At 44.7% G+C, this 24,345-nt stretch overlaps 1 protein-coding gene across 3 annotated transcripts in view; it reads right to left on the bottom strand.

Annotated features, from left to right (window-relative positions):
- Positions 1–3,327: 3,327 nt before the first annotated feature.
- Positions 3,328–24,345, bottom strand: part of LOC118386762 (sine oculis-binding protein homolog) — a 29,850-nt gene continuing 8,832 nt past the window's right edge. The window contains exons 5-7 of one of the 3 annotated variants that reach the window (XM_035774547.2): positions 17,006–17,107; positions 14,290–16,320; positions 3,328–10,732 (exon numbers count right to left, since the gene is read on the bottom strand). In XM_035774547.2, the coding sequence (XP_035630440.1) occupies positions 14,299–16,320; positions 17,006–17,107 (2,124 nt within the window). In that variant the 3' untranslated portion in view covers positions 3,328–10,732; positions 14,290–14,298. The remainder of the gene's footprint in view (positions 10,733–14,289; positions 16,321–17,005; positions 17,108–24,345) is intronic. The other 2 variants (XM_035774548.2, XM_035774546.2) reach the window with 2 other exon arrangements.

Genomic DNA, 24,345 nt, shown 5'->3' with positions numbered 1-24,345 from the left:
CTCTGCAACTGGATCCTGGACTTCCTGATGGGCCACCCCCAGGTGGTAAGGGTAGGTAACAACACATCTGCCACGCTGATCCGCAACACAGGGGCCCCTCAGGGGTGCATGCTCCCTGTTCCCTCATGACTGCATGGCCAGACACAACTCCAACACCATCATAACATTTTAATGTAAATGTAACATTTTCAGATAACACAACAGAGGTTGGCCTCATCACCGACAACGACAAGACAGTCTATAGGGAAGAGGTCAGAGACCTGGCCGTGGGGTGCCAGGACAAAAACATCTCCTTCAACATGATCAAGACGAAGGAGATGATTTTGGACCTCAGGAAAAAGAGGACCGAGCACCCCTCCATTCTCATCGACAGGGCTGCAGTGGAGCAGAAAATCTATTTTATATTTGAAATTCTTCAGTAGACACCCTTTGCTTTGATGGCAGCTTTGCACAATCATGGAATTCTCTCAACCAGCTTCACCTAGAATGCTATTCCAACAATCTTGAAGGAGTTCCTACAAATGCTGAGCACTTGTTGGCTGCTTTTCCTTCACGGCCCAACTCATCCCAAACATCTCAATTTGGTTGAGGTCGGGGATTGTGGAGGCCAGGTCATCTGATGCAGCATTCCATCACTCTTCTTCTTGGTCTAATAGCCCTTACAAAATAACCCTTGTAAAACAAATGATGGTCCCACTAAGTGTAAACCAGATGGGATAGCGTATCGCTGCAGAATGCTGTGGTAGCCATGCTGGTTAAGTGTGCCTTCAATTCTAAATAAATCACTGACAGTGTCACTAGCAAAGATCATCCGTTCAGAGATCATCCGTTCACCTACTCTGTGTCTCACAAGGACACGGTAGTTAGAATCAAAAATCGCAAATTTGGACTCATCAGACCAAATGACAGATTCCCACTGGTCTTATGTCCATTGCTCGTGGTTCTTGCACCAAGAAAGTCTATTCTCTTTATTGGTGTCCTTTAGTAGTGGTTTCGTTGCAGCAATTCGACCATGAAGGCCTGATTCACGCAGTCTCCACTGCACAAATAAAATAAAATAAATGTTATTAGTCACATGCGCTGAATACAACAGTGAAATGCTTAGTTACGAGCCCCTAACCAACAATGCAGTTAAAAAAAAATACAGATAGGAATAAAAGATAAAAGTAACAAGTAACTAAAAAACAGCAGTAAAATCACAATAGCGAGACTATATACCGGGCGGGGTACCGATACAGTGTCAATGTGCGGGGGCAACAGTTAGTTGAGGCAGTATGTACATGTCGGTAAAGTTATTAAACGCACTACGCATAGATGACAACAGAGAGTAGCAGTGGTGTAAAGAGAACAGTTTATGACTAGGGAGTCTTTGACAATTTATAGGGCCTTCCTCTGATACCACCTGATATAGAGGTCCTGGATGGCAGGAAGCTTTGTCCAAGTGATGTACTGTCGTGCCTTGCGGTCAGCGGCTGAGCAGTTGCCATAGCAGGCAGTGATGCAACCGGTCAGGATGGTCTCGAAGGTGCAGCGAAGAAGAGGCGACTCTTCTTTGCCTTCTAGGCAGAGTTACAAAGAAAAAGGCATATCTCAGCCTGGCCAATAAAAATAACATTTTAAGATGGGCAAAAGAGCACAGACACTGGACAGAGGAACTCTGCCTAGAAGACCAACATCCTGGAGTCGCCTCTTCACTGTTGACGTTGAGACTGGTGTTTTACGTGTACTATTTAATGAAGCTGCCAGTTGAGGACTTTTCTCAAACTAGACACTAATGTACTTATCCTTTTGCTCAGTTGTGCACCGTGGCCTCCCACTCCTCTTTCAATTCGGGTTAGAGCCAATTTACGCTGTTCTGTGAAGGGAGTAGTACACAGCACTGTACGAGATCTTAATTTTCTTGCATGGAATATACTTAATTTCTCAGAACAAGAATAGACTGACGAGTTTCAGAAGAAAGTGCTTTGTTCCTGACCATTTTGAGCCTGTAATCGAACCCACAAATGCTGATGCTCTAGACACTCAACTAGTCCAAAGATGGACAGTTTTATTGCTTCTTTAATCAGTACAACAGTTTTCAGCTGTGCTAACATAAATGCAAAATGATTTTTTAATGATCAAATAGCCTTTTAAAATGATAAACATGGATTAGCTAACACAACGTGCCATTGGAACACAGGAGTGATGGTTGCTGATAATGGGCCTCTTTGCGCCTATGTATATATTCCATAAAAATCTGCCGTTTCCAGCTACAATAGTCCTTGACAACATTTACAATGTCTACACTGTATTGCTGATCAATTTAATGTTATTTTAATGGACATAAATATATGGTTTTCTTTCAAAAACAAGGACATTTCTAAGTGGCCCCAAACTTTTGAACGGTAGTGTAAGCGTAAAGTGTAGACATGTCCAGGGACCCTTTGCTATTTACATATCAATCAAGTGTATCAACAGATCTCAATTGTCATTTAAATCACTTGGGTCTCCCTCGTGGCGCAGCGATCTAAGGTACTGCATCAGTGCTAGGTGTCACTACAGACATCATGGTTTGAATCCAGGCTGTATCACAACCAGCTGTGATTGGGTGACACACAATTGGCTCGGCGTCTTCCGGGATTGGCCGGTGTCGTCCGGGATTGGCCGGTGTAGGCCTTCATTGTAAATAAGAATTTGTTCTTTACTGACTTACCTCGTTAAATAAAAAAATAAGAAAACATTTAATTCATCATTATACTGGCCTATAAAATCATTGATAGGTAGCCCCGTCAACTTATGTCATCAATAGGCCTAACTGTTCAAGTAAATACATTCACATTATTTTGAAAGAATATAAGTCAAATAATTTGTATACAGGAGGGCACCAGGAAATCTGGTCACAATGCAGACACAGTGGACTGATACCAGACACATTTAAATATCACGTGTAGACGCAACAAACCTTGATCAGACAGTCATTTGATCATGTTAATCCAATCACGAAACAATCATGAAACCACATGTAAGCGCAAAGTGTAAATGAGTCTTCTCTTTATCGCTTCATCTCTGTCTCTGTGTATTAATATAAAACACTGACACCAACATCATAAGTGGGGCATTGGGTCAAATGTGTTACATTTGAACAACTTCATTAACTGAGTGACTAGGATGCCATTTGGGACACAACCAAGGTATGGCAGAGAGAATGTTATCCAGCCTACATCCGGATGTTATATGTCAGTCAATAGTTTTGGCTTTGGTTGCTATACTTGAACCATTTTACATTGAAAAGTATATTTTTTGTGGTATACAAAGTAAAAGATGACATCAGACTTGAATAACACATGATGTTGGTACCGTCAGAATAGCCTTTATTCACTTTACAAATGGGTCTTCACCAAACAGCTCCCGGTTTATCGTATTCATTTACATAAAAAACTATCTGAATGGTCAATTATACAGTACCCTATATGTTCAGCAAGTGTCCTCAGAGTCCACAATATATAGGTTTCAGACAACTTTACATTTTTATCTTCCCAAACCGATACTGGCCAGAAATGGTAGGTATAGGTAGATGTGCAATATACTATGCCAGTTTTTTGTTGACTTTTTGGCCACTAGGGAATGGCTAGGGGAGTACTGCAGGATATGACAGGCATTAGTATAGAGTGACATCACTGCTGAGTCATAATAGTTTGTGACACAGTCCCCTGGGCAGACTAAGATGACAATGATTCTATAGGCATGACCTAAGGTAAGCCTGTTGACTGGAATGAGCTTGTTGTCACCGTGGCTACACATACGCTGATTGGGCATGTGCTCTTTGGAATGCAGTTCTGAGATGGCAGAGGTGTATGTGTGTGTGTGTGAGAGAGAGAGAGAGAGAGAGAGAGTGTGTGTGTGTGTGGGGGGGCGTCGTGGCAATGTTCTATTTTGGCTATGGGATGGCAACAGGTGATTTGTGGCAGGATCGTTGAATAGATCGAGCCATTGCTGAAATTGGCATGAAAAAGACAGACTTGTATTGACACTAAATGTATGGTTGTTTACTGAATGAAGGTGAATTAATACCTGTTTATGTTCATGAAAATAGCCTATCTATTTACCGAAGGTATCGGAGACGGCTAGTTATGTATATAAAAGAGAGGCAGCTGCTACAGGTAAGGTAACTCCCCAAATAAAAGAAACCACAACATAAAGTGTCTTAATAGGGCTTTGGGACACCACAAACCAGAACAGCTTCAATGTGCCTTGGCATATATTCTACAAGTGTCTGGAACTCTATTGGAGGGATGTGACACCATTCTTAAATTAAATCATTATATCAGTTTTTGTTTTGTCTCAGGCGCCGCTCCAGAATCTCCCATCCGTGTTTAATGGGCTGAGATCTGGTGACTGAGACGGCCATGGCATATGGCCTACATCGTTTTCATGCCCATTAAACCATTCAATGACAATTCGTGACCTGTGGATGGGGGCATTGTCATCCTATGGGGGGGAGGCATAGCCATGGCAGCCAAAATAATGGCTTGCATAATTAACTCAGGAACCACACATGTGTGGAACCACCTGCATTCAATTGACTTTGTATCGCTCATTTACTCAAGTGTTTCCATTATTTTGGCAGGTACCTACCTGTATGTTCCAGAAGCGACACTGCACTCTACTGGACAAATTCTAAAACATTTGGAAACTGGTTAGAACTCGCAAAATACAGCATAATAATCATCGTCAAAATAAAAATCAATAAAGCACTTTTTGAAGATCTATGAAAGGCATCATTCATAAGTTAATATAAAGTCAAAGTCTATGTATAGCAAAAACTAAAAGTGAATTCTCACAATGTGATGATGAGTGCTGGCAAGGCCTCAAGATGATGATGCTCCCACTGGACAGTTTGGATAGTTTTGGCATGACAATGACTAGAAGAGTTGGCAAGACAGAACAAATAGATCTGGGACCAGGCGTATAGTCAGTATCTCATCAAACTGTAATACTGACGGTTCAAAATAATACCATGGCTGGTAACATGACTACCTACATTGTTGTTCCAAACCCACCAAAAGGGGCCCACTGCACATTATCTGAGGAGCATCAACATTATCTAAGGAGCATCAACAGAGGGAGTGGGTTTGGAAACTCAAAATATCGACTTCTATGGCAGTGTTTACACAGGCTGCCTGATTATTGGCAAAAGATCTGATCTGATTGGTCCAAAGACCAATTGGTGTTAAAAAGATCATAAATGGTATGCCTGTGACAATATAGCCCAAGTCCCATAACTGAGTCAGTGTTATAAATCACTGCCCGTGTGATGGTCTGAAACCCAGGTCTCCTGCACATCACAAGACTGTGTTAGCCCTTTGAGCCAAAGCCTTGGCATTCATTTTGGGGACAAGTCTTCAAGTCTCAGGCAAGTCAAAACTTCCCTTGCCAACTCAGCTATATCAGTAGATTGATATATGGGACTTGCTCCCTCTCTCCTTCGTTATCATATGACATTGTTTACAGTTCATATTTTTCATTGCTCCAGGAGATTCCATTCCTCCTTAAAATAGTTCAGGATAAATTCTTGAACTGAAATTGTTTACCCTGATCCTTCGTGAGAGGATATACGAGGGAAAGAGGAAGTTATCAAGCAATTGGTGTAAGAAGTTGCACATCAGATCTGGTGTGTGTACTGTATACTGCAATTGGGCAGGGGGTACAGAGAGGAGAGGAGAGGAAAGAAGGAGAGGCGGGTACACACATATTCCTGGCCCTCAATCAGACCAAAAAAAAGACACTCCTCCTGAAGCCTGAGCCCCCGTCGGCCAGGTAACCCAAAACCCGAGTAGGGGAGTTAGCGTGGGATATGGGGGAGAGGAACAATGTGGCTCTTTGTGTGGAGCTAAGCAGAGAAAACAAACCGTTTCCCCAGGAAAGAGATCAGGTTCAGGCTCCATCTCAGAAGACCACACAAGGCTGATGATTGGAGCCTAGTAGCCTACCGTCTAGTGTAGAGCCACTGAATAGTGTTGAGGAGCGGGCTCTGATAGGCTCATGGAGTATGGCAGAGATCAAAGGAGGAGGTATCTCTGAAGTCCAAAGATGCTGTGAATATACTAGAAGTCTTGGGCTGCTTCCCCCATTGAACTGCTTCCTTGATTGGCACCTCGTGGTCAGAAGAAGGGCAGGGCCAATCTCCCTGGTGGCTGACTGATTGGCTGAGGAATGGATTGGAGAGAGGGCGTTGGTTCTGGTGATGTCCATAAGAGGGCAGGGCACTGGATCTGCTACCGCTGTACAGTGTAAAACAGTAAAGCAGTTCATCACATACAGAGAGAGGGAACGAGAGACGGAGAAAGAGAAAAAGTGAGAGAAAGAAAGAAAAGGAGAGAGAGAGAGAAGAGAGAGACACGGAGAGGGAGAGAGTGAAAGAGAGACAGACAGAAAAAGAGAGAGTAAGACAAAGGGGGATGAGAGAGAGAGAAAGCATTTCCATTTACATCTATACCATAGTCTTAGATCTGCCTTCCTATTCTGTCAATCCTCCCTTCCTTAATCCACCCACTCAACATAAACACTGTGAGAATGAGGCTTTTAGATATGTCAACACCCAGATAACTGTCACATAGGTTATTATCAAGCCAAGAACATCTGTGCCGAACTCACACACATGCACAGGCGGATGCACACACGCACGCACGCACACACACACGTGCACACACACACACACACACACACACACACACACACACACACACACACACACACACACACACACACACACACACACACACACACACACACACACACACACACACACACACCAGGGGCCAAGAAGCCATGGCTCTGTACTCTCTAACTCTCTATTCCCCTTGTCCCTCTCCGTTTAAGTTTCAAACGCTCTGCAAATACCCATGTGGAGGGATCTAGTTACACGTGGCAATAAAATAGCCCAAATAAAGGCATTGAAAACTGAGACGAAACCAGGCTATTTCCTGAGGTGAAATCCTCCAGTTGGCCTGTTGATTTTGTCAGAGCTAAAAGACTTTAAAGTATTTTTAAAGACACTTTTAGTAGCGAACACAATGAAAGTGGACAGCCATATTAACCTCTGCAACTGAGAGTTACTAAGCTAAAGTCAGTCGACTGTGAACGCAGACCGGGTCCCATTACACATAAGCGCTCGCGACATATGCAAACATACACACACGTTACTATACACACCCTCAGCAGACACATATACTATATACACACGCTCACACATACGTGCGCACACACACACATGTTTGTTTTACTATCCTTTTGGGGACCCAAAAAACTATTCCCATTCAATATCCTGTTAACCCCTAATCCTTAACAACCTAATGCTAACCTTAACCCCTAACTCCTAACCAGTGCTTAACTAGTACATTTGGAGGTGCCGGAACAAACAGTTAGCACGAGAGGGGGGTGACCTGGGGAGCTTTGAGGTACCGGAACACACAAGAAAGAAAAAATATTCTTTATAATAAAGTATGCTGTGCATATCATCACATTTCCACTGTGACATAGAGCAATATAGTAGAGGCACTTATAGAAGTTCCACACATGGGGAACATTTTTTCTAGCCTAGGGTCCGGGAAATGTTTGGCCTTGTATAAATGCATTTCATCCAATTCTACGTCATTTTACATTACTGGAGACTTTGGCATAATATTTTGTTATTGCCACGTTCAATACAACTCGAAACTGAGAACTGGGAAATATCTGACTTCCGACTTCAGTGCGTTCAAGACAACTGTAAAATTCAGAGAAACATTTGCTCCGACTGGGAAAAGGAGTTTTGAACGGTCTTTCAACTCGGAATTCCAAGTGGGGAACTCTGGCCTAAGAGCTCCGACTTTCCCACCTGTAGATCACTGACGTCATGATTCGATTGTAGACTATTTAAAATATTGCGAGAGGCCAGTTTTGTCTGCATGCTGTTTGTTCACTGACAGATTTGCCACACGTTCCCAACTGTAGGCTATGCCTTGTTATTGGGCTACACTCCACAGCTAGGCTATTTTTAAAAGAAGCTATTTATCCTCTGTGGCTAAATTTGAGGCTTTCTCATGGTGTGGCAGTGATGTGTATTCATGGACGCCAAGGGAAGCGAGGCTTACCCAAAAAATGGACCAATTAAAAAAAAAATATATATATATATAAAATAATTGATCTCTTGTCTTTCTGTGTTTCATAATTTTCCTTCAATTCGCAAGAAGCTGAATATAAGTATCCGAGCGTGTGAAACAGCGGCCCTCTGTCTCTCTACGTGTATGCCATCTATCTGATGCTGTCTGGTCCAAACAAGTATGACATTGTTGTTGCCCGTAGCATTGAAGGCAAAGGGAAGCCAGCGAGCATCTGGCCTCCCTTGATAAAAAAAATAATACAAAATGTGCCAATCAGCGGCGAACTAAACTGAGCCAGCTTAACTGTAAATGGTCCTGGCGCAACAACAAAAGTGTTAAGGGAAGCCAGCTTTGATTTTGGAGCATATGATATTGACAGAAAAACTTGAATTGTGCATCTCATTGTGTTCTCGTCCTCCGGTGGCTTGCTAGCTAGCTAAAATTGGCCCTTTCCTAAATTAACCATGGATGGAGATAGGGATTTGGACTTGAGGTTTTACTTAATTCTCCGTACTGGCCAATGATTATAATGGCTATTCTGATCCAAACATTTGGATCAGAACCACCATCAGAACCACCGGAACCACTGATCCAACCACCATCCAATTCATACATTGTTGTGCCGCTGGCCTGAGAGGATGGAAGTTCAAAATGTAGCTAAATGTTGAAGGCTAACGTTAACTAAGGTTGGAAATGAATGGAAGTTAGGCTAGCGAACAAGCATTTTCGCCAGGTAACCTAGGACAACAACAAATACAAGCGTGTACTGTATGACAGAGTGACAGACCGTTTCGTTAACATGAAAGAGAGGAGGATGGCATTGTTGTTTCTCCACAAGTAGGGTGGGTCAAAATGTTTATCTACTTGCACGAACGCGCGCGCAGGCACGCACACACACACACACACACACACACACACACACACACACACACACACACACACACACACACACACACACACACACACACACACACACACACACACACACACACACACACACACACACACACACACACACACACACAAAGAAATCAGAACCATTAAAATCCACATCACATTTAGCTGATGTTGATTGGACTAAATAGTTTTTGGTATATTTTAGTTTTCACTGTATTAGACAAAAGAAGAGGTGATTTGATGATGTTGAAATGGTGCTGGAATAGTGGAGGCAGCTCCTGTTTTCTTTGTGACTTGAGGTAACTCTGTGGCTCTAAATCAATACTTGTTTTGTGGTCTGAAAATGGCAGAAACATTAACTTGACCTGACCATGCTGTAGGCAATGTAACTGTCTGTTACTGTACATGCAATATGCTTTGTTCACTGGACAGATGTTGCTATCCGGTGATAAAACAAAGGTGTGGTTGAATTTATTCTGCCACTGTGTCTTCTTATTGTCTGGGCCTTTAGGCCTCTATACCACGGTCGCAAGGCATATGAATTAACAGGTTATAGAAAAAATAACACAATTATCACATCACATAGGTTGTAATATAGCTTTTTGGGGGGAGGGGTGATTTGTGGGGGGGGATTCACGCTCCGCTACTGTGGTGTAGTAGTTATTTCATTTATTTCTGAACAGACAGCAGTAACTCTATAACTTTGGCAAATTGATGTCAATTTATCAGGCTCCTCCAGAACCCTTTCCTCAATAAGGAAATTATAAAGTGCAATGCTGGAGAGAAGAGAGCTGCAGGCTCTATTAGAGCAGAGAGAGAGCAGAGGGAGGGAGAGAGATCATAGAAGTGAATCTCATTTTAGTTCTGTGAAAGCCAATCATTTTTCATGCCACGAGATGTACCAGATCCGGCCAAATAGGTTCCGGTTCAAATTAAACACTGGTCCTAACCTTAATTGTAACCCTAACCCTAATTGTCAACCTAACCTAACCACTAAGCATAAAATAGTATATTTTCTTGTGGGGACTGGGGAAACTTCCACGTGTCTGAATTTTCCTTGTTTTACTATCCTTGTGAGGACTTGTGGTCCCCACAAAGATAGTAAAACCAAAAACACACACACAAACACACACACAGGCTCCCCTTACACAGAACACCAAGCAATAAATCCGCCTGCGCAACGCTGGCAACCCTCTGTGATTTTCATGTGTATTGGTTACTAAGGAGACCGGTGGACCACGTGAAACTACAACAAATGACAAAGGGTGAAGCGGGGACCTCTCTGAAAGAAGATGGTTTAATACTTCTGGCACATGGCTTTTGGGAATATATGATAAACAGTCATTGGGTTATGTGTCGCTCTCTGCCAATAGCCATCTTTTTCACTTTCAGACACAATTATTAAGATGACCCTTGACCTTTTGAGGGTTTTTGAAATGGGAGGGGAGAAGGGAGGAAGTAGAGGTAACTGGAAATCAAAACCTTCTCTGTCATCATGTGTACATTAAGCCCAGGATGTAAAACGGAAAGATAAGCACATAATCACACAGCTCTGGGTGGCAAAAGGACCATTTGAATGAACAATTAGAAAAGGGTCAACTGGAGACGGATCTGATTTGTCGAAAGTAAGGAGGGTTCCAATCTGATTGGTCGTTAGGGTTGTTCCTTGAATGTACTTTATGTCTTCCATAGAACATCTGGTTGGCAGGAAGAAGCTGTGAAGTGAGAGAAGGGAATAAGAGAGGAGAGAAGAGGAGAGGAAAGGAAAAGAGAGAGGAGAGAGTAGATAAATGGAGAGAAGAGAAAGAGAGGAGAGAAAAGGGGAGAGGAGGTGGAGAAGAAGAGACGACGGGAGTGGAGAAGGAGAGGATAAGAAAAAATAGTGGAGATGAGGAGAGAAGAAGAGGGGACGGGAGTGGAGAAGGAGAGGATAAGAAAGAATAGGGAGATGAAGAGACGACGGGAGTGGAGAAGGAGAGGATAAGAAAAAATAGGGAGATGAAGAGAGGACGGGAGTGGAGAAGGAGAGGATAAGAAAGAATAGGGGAGATGAAGAGAGGACGGGAGTGGAGAAGGAGAGGATAAGAAAGAATAGGGGAGATGAAGAGAGGACGGGAGTGGAGAAGGAGAGGATAAGAAAGAATAGGGGAGATGAAGAGAGGACGGGAGTGAGAAGAGAAGATAAGAAAAAATAGGGGAGATGAAGAGAGGACGGGAGTGGAGAAGGAGAGGATAAGAAAGAATAGAGGAGATGAGGAGAGAAGAAGAGAGGACGGGAGTGGAGAAGGAGAGGATAAGAAAGAATAGTGGAGATGAAGAGAGGACGGGAGTGGAGAAGGAGAGGATAAGAAAAATAGTGGAGATGAAGAGAGGACGGGAGTGGAGAAGGAGAGGATAAGAAAGAATAGGGGAGATGAGGAGAGAAGAAGAGAGGACGGGAGTGGAGAAGGAGAGGATAAGAAAGAATAGGGGAGATGAGGAGAGAAGAAGAGAGGACGGGAGTGGAGAAGGAGAGGATAAGAAAGAATAGGGGAGATGAGGAGAGAAGAAGAGAGGACGGGAGTGGAGAAGGAGAGGATAAGAAAGAATAGGGGAGATGAGAAGAGAAGAAGAGGGGACGGGAGTGGAGAAGGAGAGGATAAGAAAGAATAGGGGAGATGAGGAGAGAAGAAGAGAGGACGGGAGTGGAGAAGGAGAGGATAAGAAAAATAGGGGAGATGAAGAGAGGAAGAGAGGACGGGAGTGGAGAAGGAGAGGATAAGAAAGAATAGGGGAGATGAGGAGAGAAGAAGAGGGGACGGGAGTGGAGAAGGAGAGGATAAGAAAGAATAGGGGAGATGAGGAGAGAAGAAGAGGGACGGGAGTGGAGAAGGAGAGGATAAGAAAGAATAGGGAGATGAGAAGAGAAGAAGAGGGGACGGGAGTGGAGAAGGAGAGGATAAGAAAAATAGGGGAGATGAAGAGAGAAGAAGAGAGGACGGGAGTGGAGAAGGAGAGGATAAGAAAAAATAGGGGAGATGAAGAGAGGACGGGAGTGGAGAAGGAGAGGATAAGAAAGAATAGGGGAGATGAGGAGAGAAGAAGAGGGGACGGGAGTGGAGAAGGAGAGGATAAGAAAGAATAGGGGAGATGAGGAGAGAAGAAGAGGGGACGGGAGTGGAGAAGGAGAGGATAAGAAAGAATAGGGGAGATGAGGAGAGAAGAAGAGAGGACGGGAGTGGAGAAGGAGAGGATAAGAAAGAATAGGGGAGATGAGAAGAGAAGAAGAGGGGACGGGAGTGGAGAAGGAGAGGATAAGAAAGAATAGGGGAGATGAGGAGAGAAGAAGAGAGGACGGGAGTGGAGAAGGAGAGGATAAGAAAGAATAGGGGAGATGAGGAGAGAAGAGAACTAAATTAGACGAGAAGAGATGATTGCTCAGCACTAAACTCCTACATGGGAGTGAGACCGAGTGACGGCGCCAGGGCCAGTATTGCATGTCAGTGTCGTTGTGACACACGTAACCGGATCGTTCCGTTTCTGCTGCTCAGTATTCTAATGAAGCCCCAGAGCTCTATCACTGAGGGCTGGCTCTCATTTTCACAGCACACACACACACACACACAGACACAGGCTCTCATATTCACAGCGCCTTCGAGTCTGCTGATCGCCACCGTCTCCAAGGTAACGCCAGAAAGAGGGCTGGATTGGAAGAGTGGTGGTTCATGGGATAAAAGATTATCACACAGTGTGGAACTTTGGCAGTAGCCAATCCTTTGGGTGAGCTGCTCGATCACCCTTGATCAATCGACCTCACCCATGGACACTGAATAATGGGGCCTGAGCTAGAGCGTTGTTAGTGAGACAAGGGTGGATCCCGAAGGGACTTGGGCCGGGTCTTTTTACAAAAATGTCCATAGACTCTGAATGGTTTGAGCTGCAGACTATTAAAATAAAGCTGAGATTCTCACAAACACGCACATGTAACATGTGTTGCTCTATGACACTCTATGACTCTCACAAGCGACACAAGAGTCGTTAGAAAGTAAGTGGTTCTTCTATATAGAAGTTCATAGGAAATCCCAGGACAGTGTTTATAATACTGTAATAAGCTCACATATTTTCTGTCACAAACTCCACACAGGTGTTACTGACTAGTAGGATGTTCATTTCCCACTGTTCAAACCATTTCTGTACTTACAGCATTCATATCATTTTTCTCAGGTTTTTCCTTTGGCGGACCTTGTTTTTTTACATTTCATTTGTCAATCAATTTTTTTTTCTGTTCTACTTGTAGCCTCGATTGTCCCGAAAAGAAAAAGGTCAAACAATTCATTGTGAGGCTAAATATAAAGGCTGAACAATCAGATAAATGAAGGTCAGATAAATTAAAAGCCGATTTTTGCTGGGGTCTCGGGACTGATAGGGTTAATGAGTGCTTGTTTCCTTTGAAATGTAGTTTGCTTGAACAGACTAAAATGAATAGCTTGAGTTAAAAAAAACATTGCATGTTACCTTCACCCTGGTGGTGCAGTGGTCTAATACCGTGAGTAAAGTAAGAGAAGAGCATAGGTTTGAATCTCACTGATGCCGTGCTACAATAAAGGTTCTGACCAGAACCTCTCTGCAACCTAAACATGTACACAGAACAGGTGAGATCTTCTCAGAATGTTTTTAAAACCTTCAGTTTTACTGATCAGGAAGAGTATGGCTTTGGAACCAAATGTACTAGCTCGGTTCTCAAAATGTATTTGAATCAACCATGTTTGATTAGAGCTTGCCTGGTGCAATGGAGCCAATGGGATATTCCCAAAAGCACACACAAGGTTACACAATATGCGCATGGCCACGAAACAGAATGGCGCCAAAGAGAGAGAATCCCAGTAATTTGGCACTCCCCACAGCTCTAGGATTACAGCGAGGCCAAGGGAAGGAGCAGAGAAGAGAGACAATGAGAGTCACTTTGAAAAGAGATCACCTCAACATGCAGGGTCTGTTACAGTGACAACGCTTTGTTTGGATGTTGGACTGTTTTATATGGGGATCTGTCAGGGCACGCGAGTGTGTGTGTGTGTTTGATTGTTGGTGATAGATTTAAGCAGTTAATTGTATACCTTCTTCTAAGGTTATTTCATCTATATGGAAGTTCCTTCATATCCTTCATATAATCTTCACCTGTATTACGTCTTTCTCATTCAGATTCCTCTAGGTATCCTAACATCTCCATGACCCGCCCCCCAACAACAACATATGTGATAGTGCCCCAAAAGCCTGTGTAACAAGCAACACCCACCTCCCTCTTCTACTTGTTCTGATCTCGGATGCGGAGGCACCGTCTCTTCTGAGCAGGCTCCATGTCCCCAGGTCCAGCCACACTTGGTGGGCTCCAGAGGGCGCCCTTGTCCCTGAGCTTGGGCAGAAGGAGTGTGGTGTGGGTGGTGGCTGGGAAACTGCCCGCCCTGGTAGGGGTAGGGGTGGGGGTGGGCAGGGCATAGGCGTGGTCCTCATCGAGGATGTGGGGGTCCTTAGGGTCGCCACTGGGCGAGGGCTCCTCTGATTGGCTAGTGGGGAGGGGAGGGAACTGGCCCTGGTCCCTCAGCTGGACCTGGCCATTGGAGCAGCTGTTCTCTTTGACTGCCTCCAGCTCGCTGAGGACAGAGTCAGGGCCAAGGAGCGGGGCCTCTCTCTGGGACTGGGAGGAGTCTGGGCTGGGAGCAGGGTCGGGGGATGATGACGTAGTCGTTCGGTTAGGGATGTCTGGGGACATCGGGGGGGAGGAGGTGGCGGCATCACAGGGAGGGCTGCGGCATCCCCCTCTGGTCATTGGTGGAGTGTGCGAGGGGAGTTGTGTGTTTGGGCTCTGGGGGAAGGAAATGTCGTGAAGGTGAAGGGGGGACTGGGATGGTGGAGGGGTGGGTTTGATAATGTCATGGTGGTGGTTGTGGTGGTCCACTCTGGCATCCAATACCCTGGTGCTTTGCCCCGCTCTGGACTCCCGTTTACCCGACAGGTCCACCATTCCATGGGGGTTGAGCTCCAGCTTGACTGGGGTCCTCTGGAGCACTCTATGAATGAGCTGTCTCTCTGGCTGCTGCTGCTGGCCCAGCTTAAAGTCTAACAGTGCCTCAATCACTGAGGTGGAAGAAGGCGAAGCATCGTAGCAAGCCCTGGGGGAGGACGCTGCACTGTGGGGGGTCGACATGGGCGACGGAGCCTGCCTCTCAGATTTAACCCAATCTGTGATATCCCTTTTGGGGTGGTCGGAGGGCGTTGGTAGACCCTGGTTGGTGGTTCTACTTAATCTGCTTAGCACAGAGCTCCCAGGAGAGGACAGTTTGACACCACTGGAGCACCTCCTCTCCATCCCATCTGGCACAGGCTGGATAACCCCACTGGGGGAGATCCCTAGGGGGTCTGAGGGGGAAGCCTTAGGGGGCATGGGTATGGGGATAGGAATGGGGATGGGGATGGGGACGGGGATGGGTACAATAATGGGGTAGGGAACCAGGACCATGGGCTGAGGGAAGAAGGGGCCTAGGGACGGCCATCTCCCGAAGTTCATCATAGAGGGCATGGGCACAGGGCCACGGGGCCCCATCATTGGGGGGGAGTGCAGGCCAGGGAAGTAGGCCCCCGGGTATGGGTGCATTCTAGGTGGGTTCATGGAGGAGGTTGAGGGGGGCTGGAGGTGGGGGGAGTGAGGGGTGGACCGGTTGATGGGGCTGGAAGGGGGGCCAGGGTGGCACCTGTGGGGATTGGCGATGGGGCTCGTCAGGCCTTGGGCGTGGAGGGGGGGCCGGATGAAGGGCAGCGGGATCTGAGGAATTGCTTGGTGGTGTTGGTGGTGCTCCATGGAGGGGCGAGGAGGAGGAGGGGGGACGGAGTGGTGGTTTGCCACCTCTGGGGGTGGCAACGGTGGCAGGACATGCCTCTCCAGGTGTCTCAGCCCAGAGATGGGGGCCTTGGAGGACGAGGACGACGCCTCAGATGGTGACACAGTCCTCGGTATGGGCCCTTTGGGTGACCTGGTCCTCCCCCGAACGACCCCCGCGCCATTGTTCCATGATTCGGGGGTCAGGAGTTTCTGGTTCTGACCCCCTCCGTTGGACTCAGTTCTCCCATCCTGGGTGGGTCTTCCTGGGCCTGGGCTGGAGCTGATGAGAGCTGCCCTGGCCTCTCTGTAGAACACGTCCATCTTGTACTGGTTCAAGCACTTACTACTGCAGAACTGGAGCCGTTCTGCGCCTGCGCCGAAGTCCAGGTACTCTTTGGTGTGGCGGACGTGTTTGCACCAGTTGCACACCTGAGGTACAGGCGAGAGTGACTGTGGAGAATTACTAAAGTGTCACGTGAAAAGGGAAAACCAATTATTTGAATGTGGAATGTATTGTATAATATTTAAATAGAGTGATTTTGTTTTTCCATCTCAAAATGCCTAAAAGGCCCTTAATTGTTTCCGCACAAAAACATTTAATCAGTCTATACTGGACAAGGAGTGACTTCAACATTTGGGATGAATTCTCCATGTAAGGCAATCTTCCCTATATAGCATGTGTTCAATTTCATGCTCAAATCATATTAAATTCATTGTGTTCTTTTTTTAAATGATTTGGGCATTAAATGTAATATATTCTAAACACGAAAGATTAATTTGCATGGGGAATTGGTCCCAAAATGCTAATGTGGCTAATTGTTGGCTATGACTACTTTAACAAAACCTAATGTGGATTGCAGCCTCTCCTTGTCCATAGCCTAATTTAAGGTAACAAATATCTATATATGGAAAACAGCCAAACTATAAATTTAAGGGGCAGTTTCCCAGTCACAGATTAAGCCTACTCCTAGTCTAAGGCTTAATCTGTGTCCTGGAAACTGCCCCTAAGTGTTTGAAGTAGGTGTATATCTCTTAAAGACAAACATGCTTGACTTCATTAGTACACTTTAAGCAAAAACATTTTAGTTATGTTTAGTAATGTATCTTCATGATGTCGATTATGTTCTGTTCTTACTCTGGCCCCACTGCTGTTCATCTTCATCACCAGTCGGGGTGAGTCGTCGGCATGGGTGTGTTGGGGGGATTGCTCACCTCCATTGAGATCTTCATCCCGGGCCTGACGGACAGGGGCAAAGCCACATCATTATACACTTATAACAAACTGTCAAGAGCTCGGTCATGTTCTTGGGCACCAAACAAACAAACAAACAAACAAACAAACAAACAAACGGATTGATTTGTCAAATAAGAAACACAAATTGTTTTTTTATCTCCATTTGCTAAATGTTTTAAAACGTTGTGAACACGTCCCAGGATTGAGTTAAAGCTGTTTTAGAGTACAGCCTGGATTCAGTTGAACCCTTATGGGATTTTAAGCACCAAGCTTTGATGAGGTAGCATTTGCTTTAAGTCATCATGGATGGCTCTCGTGGTCATTAAAGCAAACTTACATAACCAATTCCAAAATAACCACTGCAAGATTCGCCTCGTCATAGGGGTTCAATGTAACAGAGTACATTGACCTGTGGGCTTTGAGGTCACTGAAACAAAGGGAACGTTTTGGAAAGTCTTGATAAGATAAAGTAGATGACATACATAAAACCCTTATATTATTGTCAATGGTCCGGCTGTAATAATATTGGGCATTCCTCCCGATTCATGTAAGCTGATCCTGTGTGGATCTGCGAGCAGTGAGCACCCCCCTTCACTGTGACCCACTGAGTCGTGTTGAGTTACGAAACACGAGGCAGCTGCAGGTAAGGTATGCGCTGAAACTGGACACCTTGCCCCTAGGCCCCCTGGCCTTCTTCCTCGGTGAGACAAGCAGGGACAAGCCAATGGCCAAGGTTCCATCCCCACCTCCACCAACCCAAAAAATGGAGGGTTTGTTGCAGCCTGGTAGATAGGCAGTAGACAATTCCCTCTTTCCCCCTGTCAGTTGTTGTGTGACTATAACCTAGCGCTGCATAAACAACAGAAATGTTGAATGGGGATAGCCTTGCCTGACACCCCCATGCCTCTAAGAGGGGGTATCCATGTCTTGGATGGAGGGTGAAAAATGGTGGTAATGTGTATGGGAGAGAAGCGGTGTATGGACACTACTCCCCTGTCCTCCCGAACCAAGCCGCATTTTTGACTGGCCCTTTCTCCATTAAGGCGAAACTGATACTAAGGGCTTTATTGAAACGGTATCACAGAAGTTCAGCATTACAGCAAGACTGAAATTTAACGGCAATGTTCACAAGTTAGCTGAGACTGTATTCCTGGTAAACGATGCATACCTTTACATTTCTATCACCCAATCTGTAATGCTTCAGCGATACAGATTGAATAGAGCCCTAACTGTCCTTTGCAAACTTTGACCCCTTCCCACGCTCCAAACACTGGCCTGTCTATTAGAAACCAGCATGTGTGTGTGGGTGTCTGTGTATTTTGTTTGTATTTTATTAGTGTCCCCATTAGCTGTTGCGAAAGCAGCAGCTACTCTTCCTGCGGTCCAAACAAAAAATGAAACATGACATAACACAGAACATTAATGGACAGGAACAGCTCAAGGACAGAACTACATCAATTTAACAAAGGCACACGTAGTCTACATATGAATACATACACACAAACCAGCTTTGTCAAATATGGGAGAGGCGTTGTGCCGTTGTGCCTGGGATCGAACCAGGGTCTGTAGTGACACCTCCAGCACTGAGATGCAGTACCTTAGACAGCTGCGCCACTAGGATACAGTATATAATACTTTCTTGAATTTGTTCTGGATTTGGGGACTGTGAAAAGACCCCTGGGGGCATGTCTGGTGGGGTAAGCGTGTGTGTCAGAGCTCTGTTTACTATCCGAACAATTTGGGATTTTCAACGCATTAATGTTTCTTTTAAAAAGAAGAAGTGATGTAGTCAGTCTCTCCTCAACTCTTAGCCAAGAGAGACAAGCATTCATAGTATTTATATCAGCCCTCTGATTACATTGAAGAACAAGACATGCCGCTCTGCTCTGGAACAGCTGCAGCTTAACTAGGTCTTTCCTTGCAGCACTCGACCACACGACTAGACATTATCTTAGGCAAGAGAGACTGGCATGCATAGTATTTATATTAGCCCTCTGATTACAACGAAGAGCAAGATGTGCTGCTCTGTTCTGGGCCAGATGCAGCTTAACCTTGCAGCACTTGACCACACGACTGGACAATAATCAAGATAAAACAAAACTAGAGCTTGCAGGACTTGCTTTCTGGAGTGTGGTGTCAAAAAAGCAGAGAACCTCTTTGTTACGGACAGACCTCTCTCTATTTTTTGACCATGACAGTTTACAATCTAAGGTAACACCAAGTAATTTAGTCTCCTCAACTTGTTCAACAGCCACACCATTCATTGCCAGATTCAGCTGAGGTCTACAACTTAGGGAATCACTTGTACCACATACAATGCTCTTAGTTTTAAAGATGTTCAGGACCAGTTTATTTTTGGCCACCCATTCCAAAACAGACTGCAACTGTTTGTTAATGGTTTCAGTGACTTCATTAGGTGTGGTTGCTGATGCGTATATGAACGAATCATCAGCATACATGGACACACATGCTTTGTTTAACCTCTCTTGGGTAAGTGGCAGTATTTTCACCTCCGGATGATAAGCGTGCCCAAAGTAAACTGCTTGTTACTCAGGCCCAGAAGCTAGGATATAATTGGTATATTTGGATAGAAAACACTCTATTAGTATTAGAAACAGTTTATTCCTTCTTAGATTTGTTCAATTATTTACGTTTTAGGGTACCTGAGGTTGGATTAGGAATGCTGTTTGAAATGGACCAAGTTTACAGGTAATTTATTAGATACATTTCAGGCATGTTGGGCGAGTTGAAACCGGTGTATTTCTGAATCAAACGCGTCAAATAAATTGACATTTTTGGGACATAAAGAAGGACATTATCAAACAAAAGGACCATTTGTGATGTTTCTGGGACATTTTGGAGTGCCAACAGAAGGAGATCTTCAAATCAAAGGCATTAACTATATTGCTATTTCTGACTTCTGTGGCGCACCTGCCTAGTTGAAATATGATTTTCATGTGTTTGTATGCGGGCGCTGTCCTCAAATAATCGCATGGTTTGCTTTCGCCATAAAGCCTTTTTGAAATCTGCCATAGTGGCTGGATTAACAAGAAGTTAAGCTTTATTTTGATGTATAACGCATATATTTTCAAGAATGTTAAATCTTTGAATTTGGTATTTTGGAATTTCACTGGATGTTGGCCAAGTGGGACGCTACTGTCCCACCTGCCCATTAGAAATTAATGCCAGTGGCAGGTCATTGGTAAAAATAGAAAAGAGTAGAGGGCTTAGGGTGCTGCTCTGGGGTACACCACACTTTACATGTTTGACATTAGAGAAGCTTCCATTAAAGAAAGCCCTCTAAGTTCTATTAGGCAGCTCTGAATCCATGATATGGCAGAGGTTGAAAAGCCATAACACATACGTTTTCTCAATAACAGGTTATGGTAAATAATATCAAATGCTGCACTGAAATTTATCAGTACAGCTGCCACAATATTCTTATTACCAATTTATTTCAACCAATCATCAGTCATTTGTGTCAGTGCAGTACATGTTAATTGCCCTTCTATATAAGCATGCTGATTTTTTTCCAACAGTTTGTTAAGAGCTGGCAGCAAGCTGATAGGTCTGCTGTTAGAACCAGTAAAGGCTTTACCACTCTTGGGTAGCGGAATAACTTTCGCTTCCCTCCAAGCTTGAGGATAACACATTTCCTCTAGGCTCAGATTACACATATGACAAATAGGAGTGGCTATAGAGTTAGCTACCATCCTCAGTAGCTCTCCACCTGTTTTCAATGCCAGAAGGTTTGTCATTATTGATCGATAACAATCATTTCTCCACCTCTCCCCCACTAACTTTACAAAATTAAAACTTGTAATGATTTTCTTTCATTATTATTTTTGGCTGAGGAGGAACGTCGGTATGAAGCAGAAAGAATGAGACGAAAGCGGGGTACCATTCGAGGCGCAACAACGCAGATTTAGAATCAGATTGACGTGGAAATATCCCAGTCAAATCCGGATACCGATCACTTGAGTACATTGTTGGAATTGTTATCAACTAAGGAGGACAATTTGTTTGAACTCGATCGTGGAATTGAACAATTAACGCCATTGGACGGATTGGAGGCAGAGATTGCATGCACGGAGGATTATAAAGAACGCATTATCATGCTGAAGAGCCGTGCACAAAGAGTGATAATGAAGAAACAGGACGTCAATCCACTACCAGCCCGGGTGAGTGACGCTAACTCAGTAAGGCTACAGAAGTTGATTATTGAGAAATTCTATGGAGATGTCAGTATGTGGCAGGAGTTTTGGAGCCAGTATGAGACTGCTATTCACAACAATGATTCACTGTGTAAAAAAGAGCAGTCTATCTATCTGAAAACATATCTCACTGGACCAGCTGCTAAGGCAGTAGCAGTACTGATGTTAACAGACAGTAACTATGATAATGCAATCGCTCTACTCAAGAGCAGATTTGGAAGGAAAGATCTTGTGCTTAGTGCTCATATGTCAAAGCTGCTGAATCTCACACCTGTGAAGAAATCCTCTGATCTAAATGCATTGAGGCAGCTATATGATGAATGTGAAATTCAGATTAGGAGCCTGGAATCACTGGGTGTAGAGTCAGAATCCTATGGAAGCCTAGATGCAGATGATTCCAGAGGACATAGCTCTTGACTATAGTCGTCAGAGGGGAGTAGATGATGAATGGAAAGTGTCTGAGATTATCAGTTTCCTACAGAAAGAGGTTCAGAGCAGGGAGAGAGCGCTACAAATGACAAGGTCATACAACCAACAGAAAGAGAGCAAACCATGGAACAAGTCATGCTTCTCCAATTAAATGAAACCAAAAAGACCCAACATGCCCTCTGCTGCAGCACTGCATACAGCCAGCCAGAAGGAACAACAAACGTGTCTATTTTGTGACAGTGCAGACCACAAATCAGAAAACTGCCCTGACTATAATATGGCTACACGCAAAGAGAAACTAAAGAACATGGGAAGATGCTTTGTATGTTTAGGACAGAGACACATAGCAAAATTCTGTAATGTCAAAGATGTGTCATGTGCAACATGTGGAAGCAGACATCACATTGCGGTGTGTACCAGGAAGAGGAGTGAGGTGCAACCCCCTACTGTTTCTGTAGATGCTGTTGTTTCCTCAGTTATTCCCCATTCAGTGAAGATGAAACCAGATGGACAGAACACTGTGTTGCTAAAAACGGCAAAGGCATGGGTAGAATGCCCATCGGGCAGGAAGATAGCTCGTTGCTTACTAGATGGAGGCAGTCAGAGAAGCTTCATACATGAAAACCTTGTGAAGGGCTTGAAGCTACCAGTAATCAGACAAGAGGCACTCACTCTTCACATGTTTGGCTCCTCTGCCCCAGCAACATCCCAACGCAACACAGTGAAAGTCATCTTGGAGAATGTCTGGGACAAACAGCAGAGAATAGAGATAGAGGCAATTGAAACCCCAAAAGTGTGCACAGCTGTGATGAAGGTTCCTGCAGCTCGCAGACTTTCCAGGAGATGACAATGATCCTGAACACTCTGTCCTGATAGGAGCAGACTACGACTGGCAGATAGTATCAGGCAGAGTGGAGCGACTGACGGAGACGCTAGTTGCTTTAGAGAGCACCTTTGGATGGTCGGTGCAGGGACCCGTGTCCATGTCAAGTGTCGCCAAGGCAACCTGCATGTTCATCCCACTTGATGAAGACACACTAGTCTCCAAGCAACTGCATGCATTCTGGGAGCTTGAGTCTCTGGGTATTCTAAGTGAGAAAACACATAACTCAGAGGAAAACGAGACTCTACAAAGGTTTGAGGAAACAACCACCTTCAAAAATGGGCGATACCATGTGGAGTTGCCATGGAAACGAGAAATGCCAGAACTCCAAGACAACTATAGAATCGCCAAGAAACGGTTTGAAGGTCTGAAGAAAAGACTGAAGAAGGATGTGACGTTGTACAGCAGATACAATGAAGTAGTAGAAGACTACTTACAACAAGATATGGCAGAGGACGTGCCCAAGGACAACGCATCAAGTGCAGACAACGTAAAATACTACTTACATCACCATGCAGTGCTCCGAGAAGATAAGGTGACAACAAAACTGAGAGTGGTGTTTGATGCATCGTCCCATGAAGATGGCTGTCCATCTCTCAATGACTGTCTACTCACAGGACCGAACCTGAATCCGGATCTGCTCAGCGTTCTGATAAATTTCAGACTACATGAGATCGCATTCATGGTCGACATCAAGAAAGCTTTCCTGCAGATATCCCTAGCAGAGAGAGACAGAGACACCGTGAGATTTCTATGGCTCACTGGCCCACCAAGGGGAGAAAATGAAGAGGAGCTGCGTGTGCTGAGGATGAAAAGAATGGTATTTGAGCTTCCCAAGTCCATTTTGCTGGCAGCTACAATCAGGAAGCACCTGAAACAATATGAAACAGAACAACCAGAAGATGTAGAGATACTGAGAGAGTCACTCTACGTAGATGACTTCATTGCAATTTCACGCAATGTTGAAGAGGCTTACCTTGTGACAACAACTGCAATGCGAATGCTGTCGATTGCAGGCATGGACCTCTGCAAATGGATGACCAATTCTCCTGAATTGAAAACAAAATGGGAGGAGAGTACGACAACTGACCACCCGTTGACGTTACAAACACAAGGATTAGTGCTGAAGGTTTTAGGTTTAGTATGGAGGCCGGAAACGGATGACTTTGTGTTTGACCTCAGGCCGTTACTGAGCATTCTAAGGCAAAAGGACAACACAAAGAGTAGTGTTCTGCAGTCGTCTGCACGTATCTTCGACCCTCTTGGTTTCTTAACTCCCTTCACCATTAGGTTCAAGTGCATGTTCCAGGAAATGTGGGAGAGGGGACTCAGCTGGGACGAAAAATTACCATCTGATCTGACACGAGAATGGCAACAGTGGTGTTCAGAACTACCCCCGTTACACCAGCTCACCATACCAAGGTGGTACAGAACAGACATGCAGCCACAGAATAACCACACCCTGAAACTACACGTGTTCTGTGATGCAAGTGAAAGGGCTTACAGTGCAGTAGCTTACTTGCAAGTTGAGTCACAAGACAGGGAAACAACAAGTCGAGTCGCATCCAAGTCCAGGGTAGCCCCACTTAAGAAAATGACGCTGCCACGCCTGGAGCTCATGGGAGCTGTGATTGGAGCGAGACTAGCAAACAACTTGATGACCACACTGAAAATGGAAGACAATAGATCAAAATGTGGACAGACTCGATGATCGT

Source organism: Oncorhynchus keta, chromosome 8, assembly GCF_023373465.1.
Source record: "Oncorhynchus keta strain PuntledgeMale-10-30-2019 chromosome 8, Oket_V2, whole genome shotgun sequence".
In the NCBI taxonomy this organism is placed as follows: Eukaryota; Metazoa; Chordata; class Actinopteri; order Salmoniformes; family Salmonidae; genus Oncorhynchus; species Oncorhynchus keta.
Note: the sequence above shows the minus strand (reverse complement) of the source record. Positions and strands in the feature narration are given on the sequence as shown.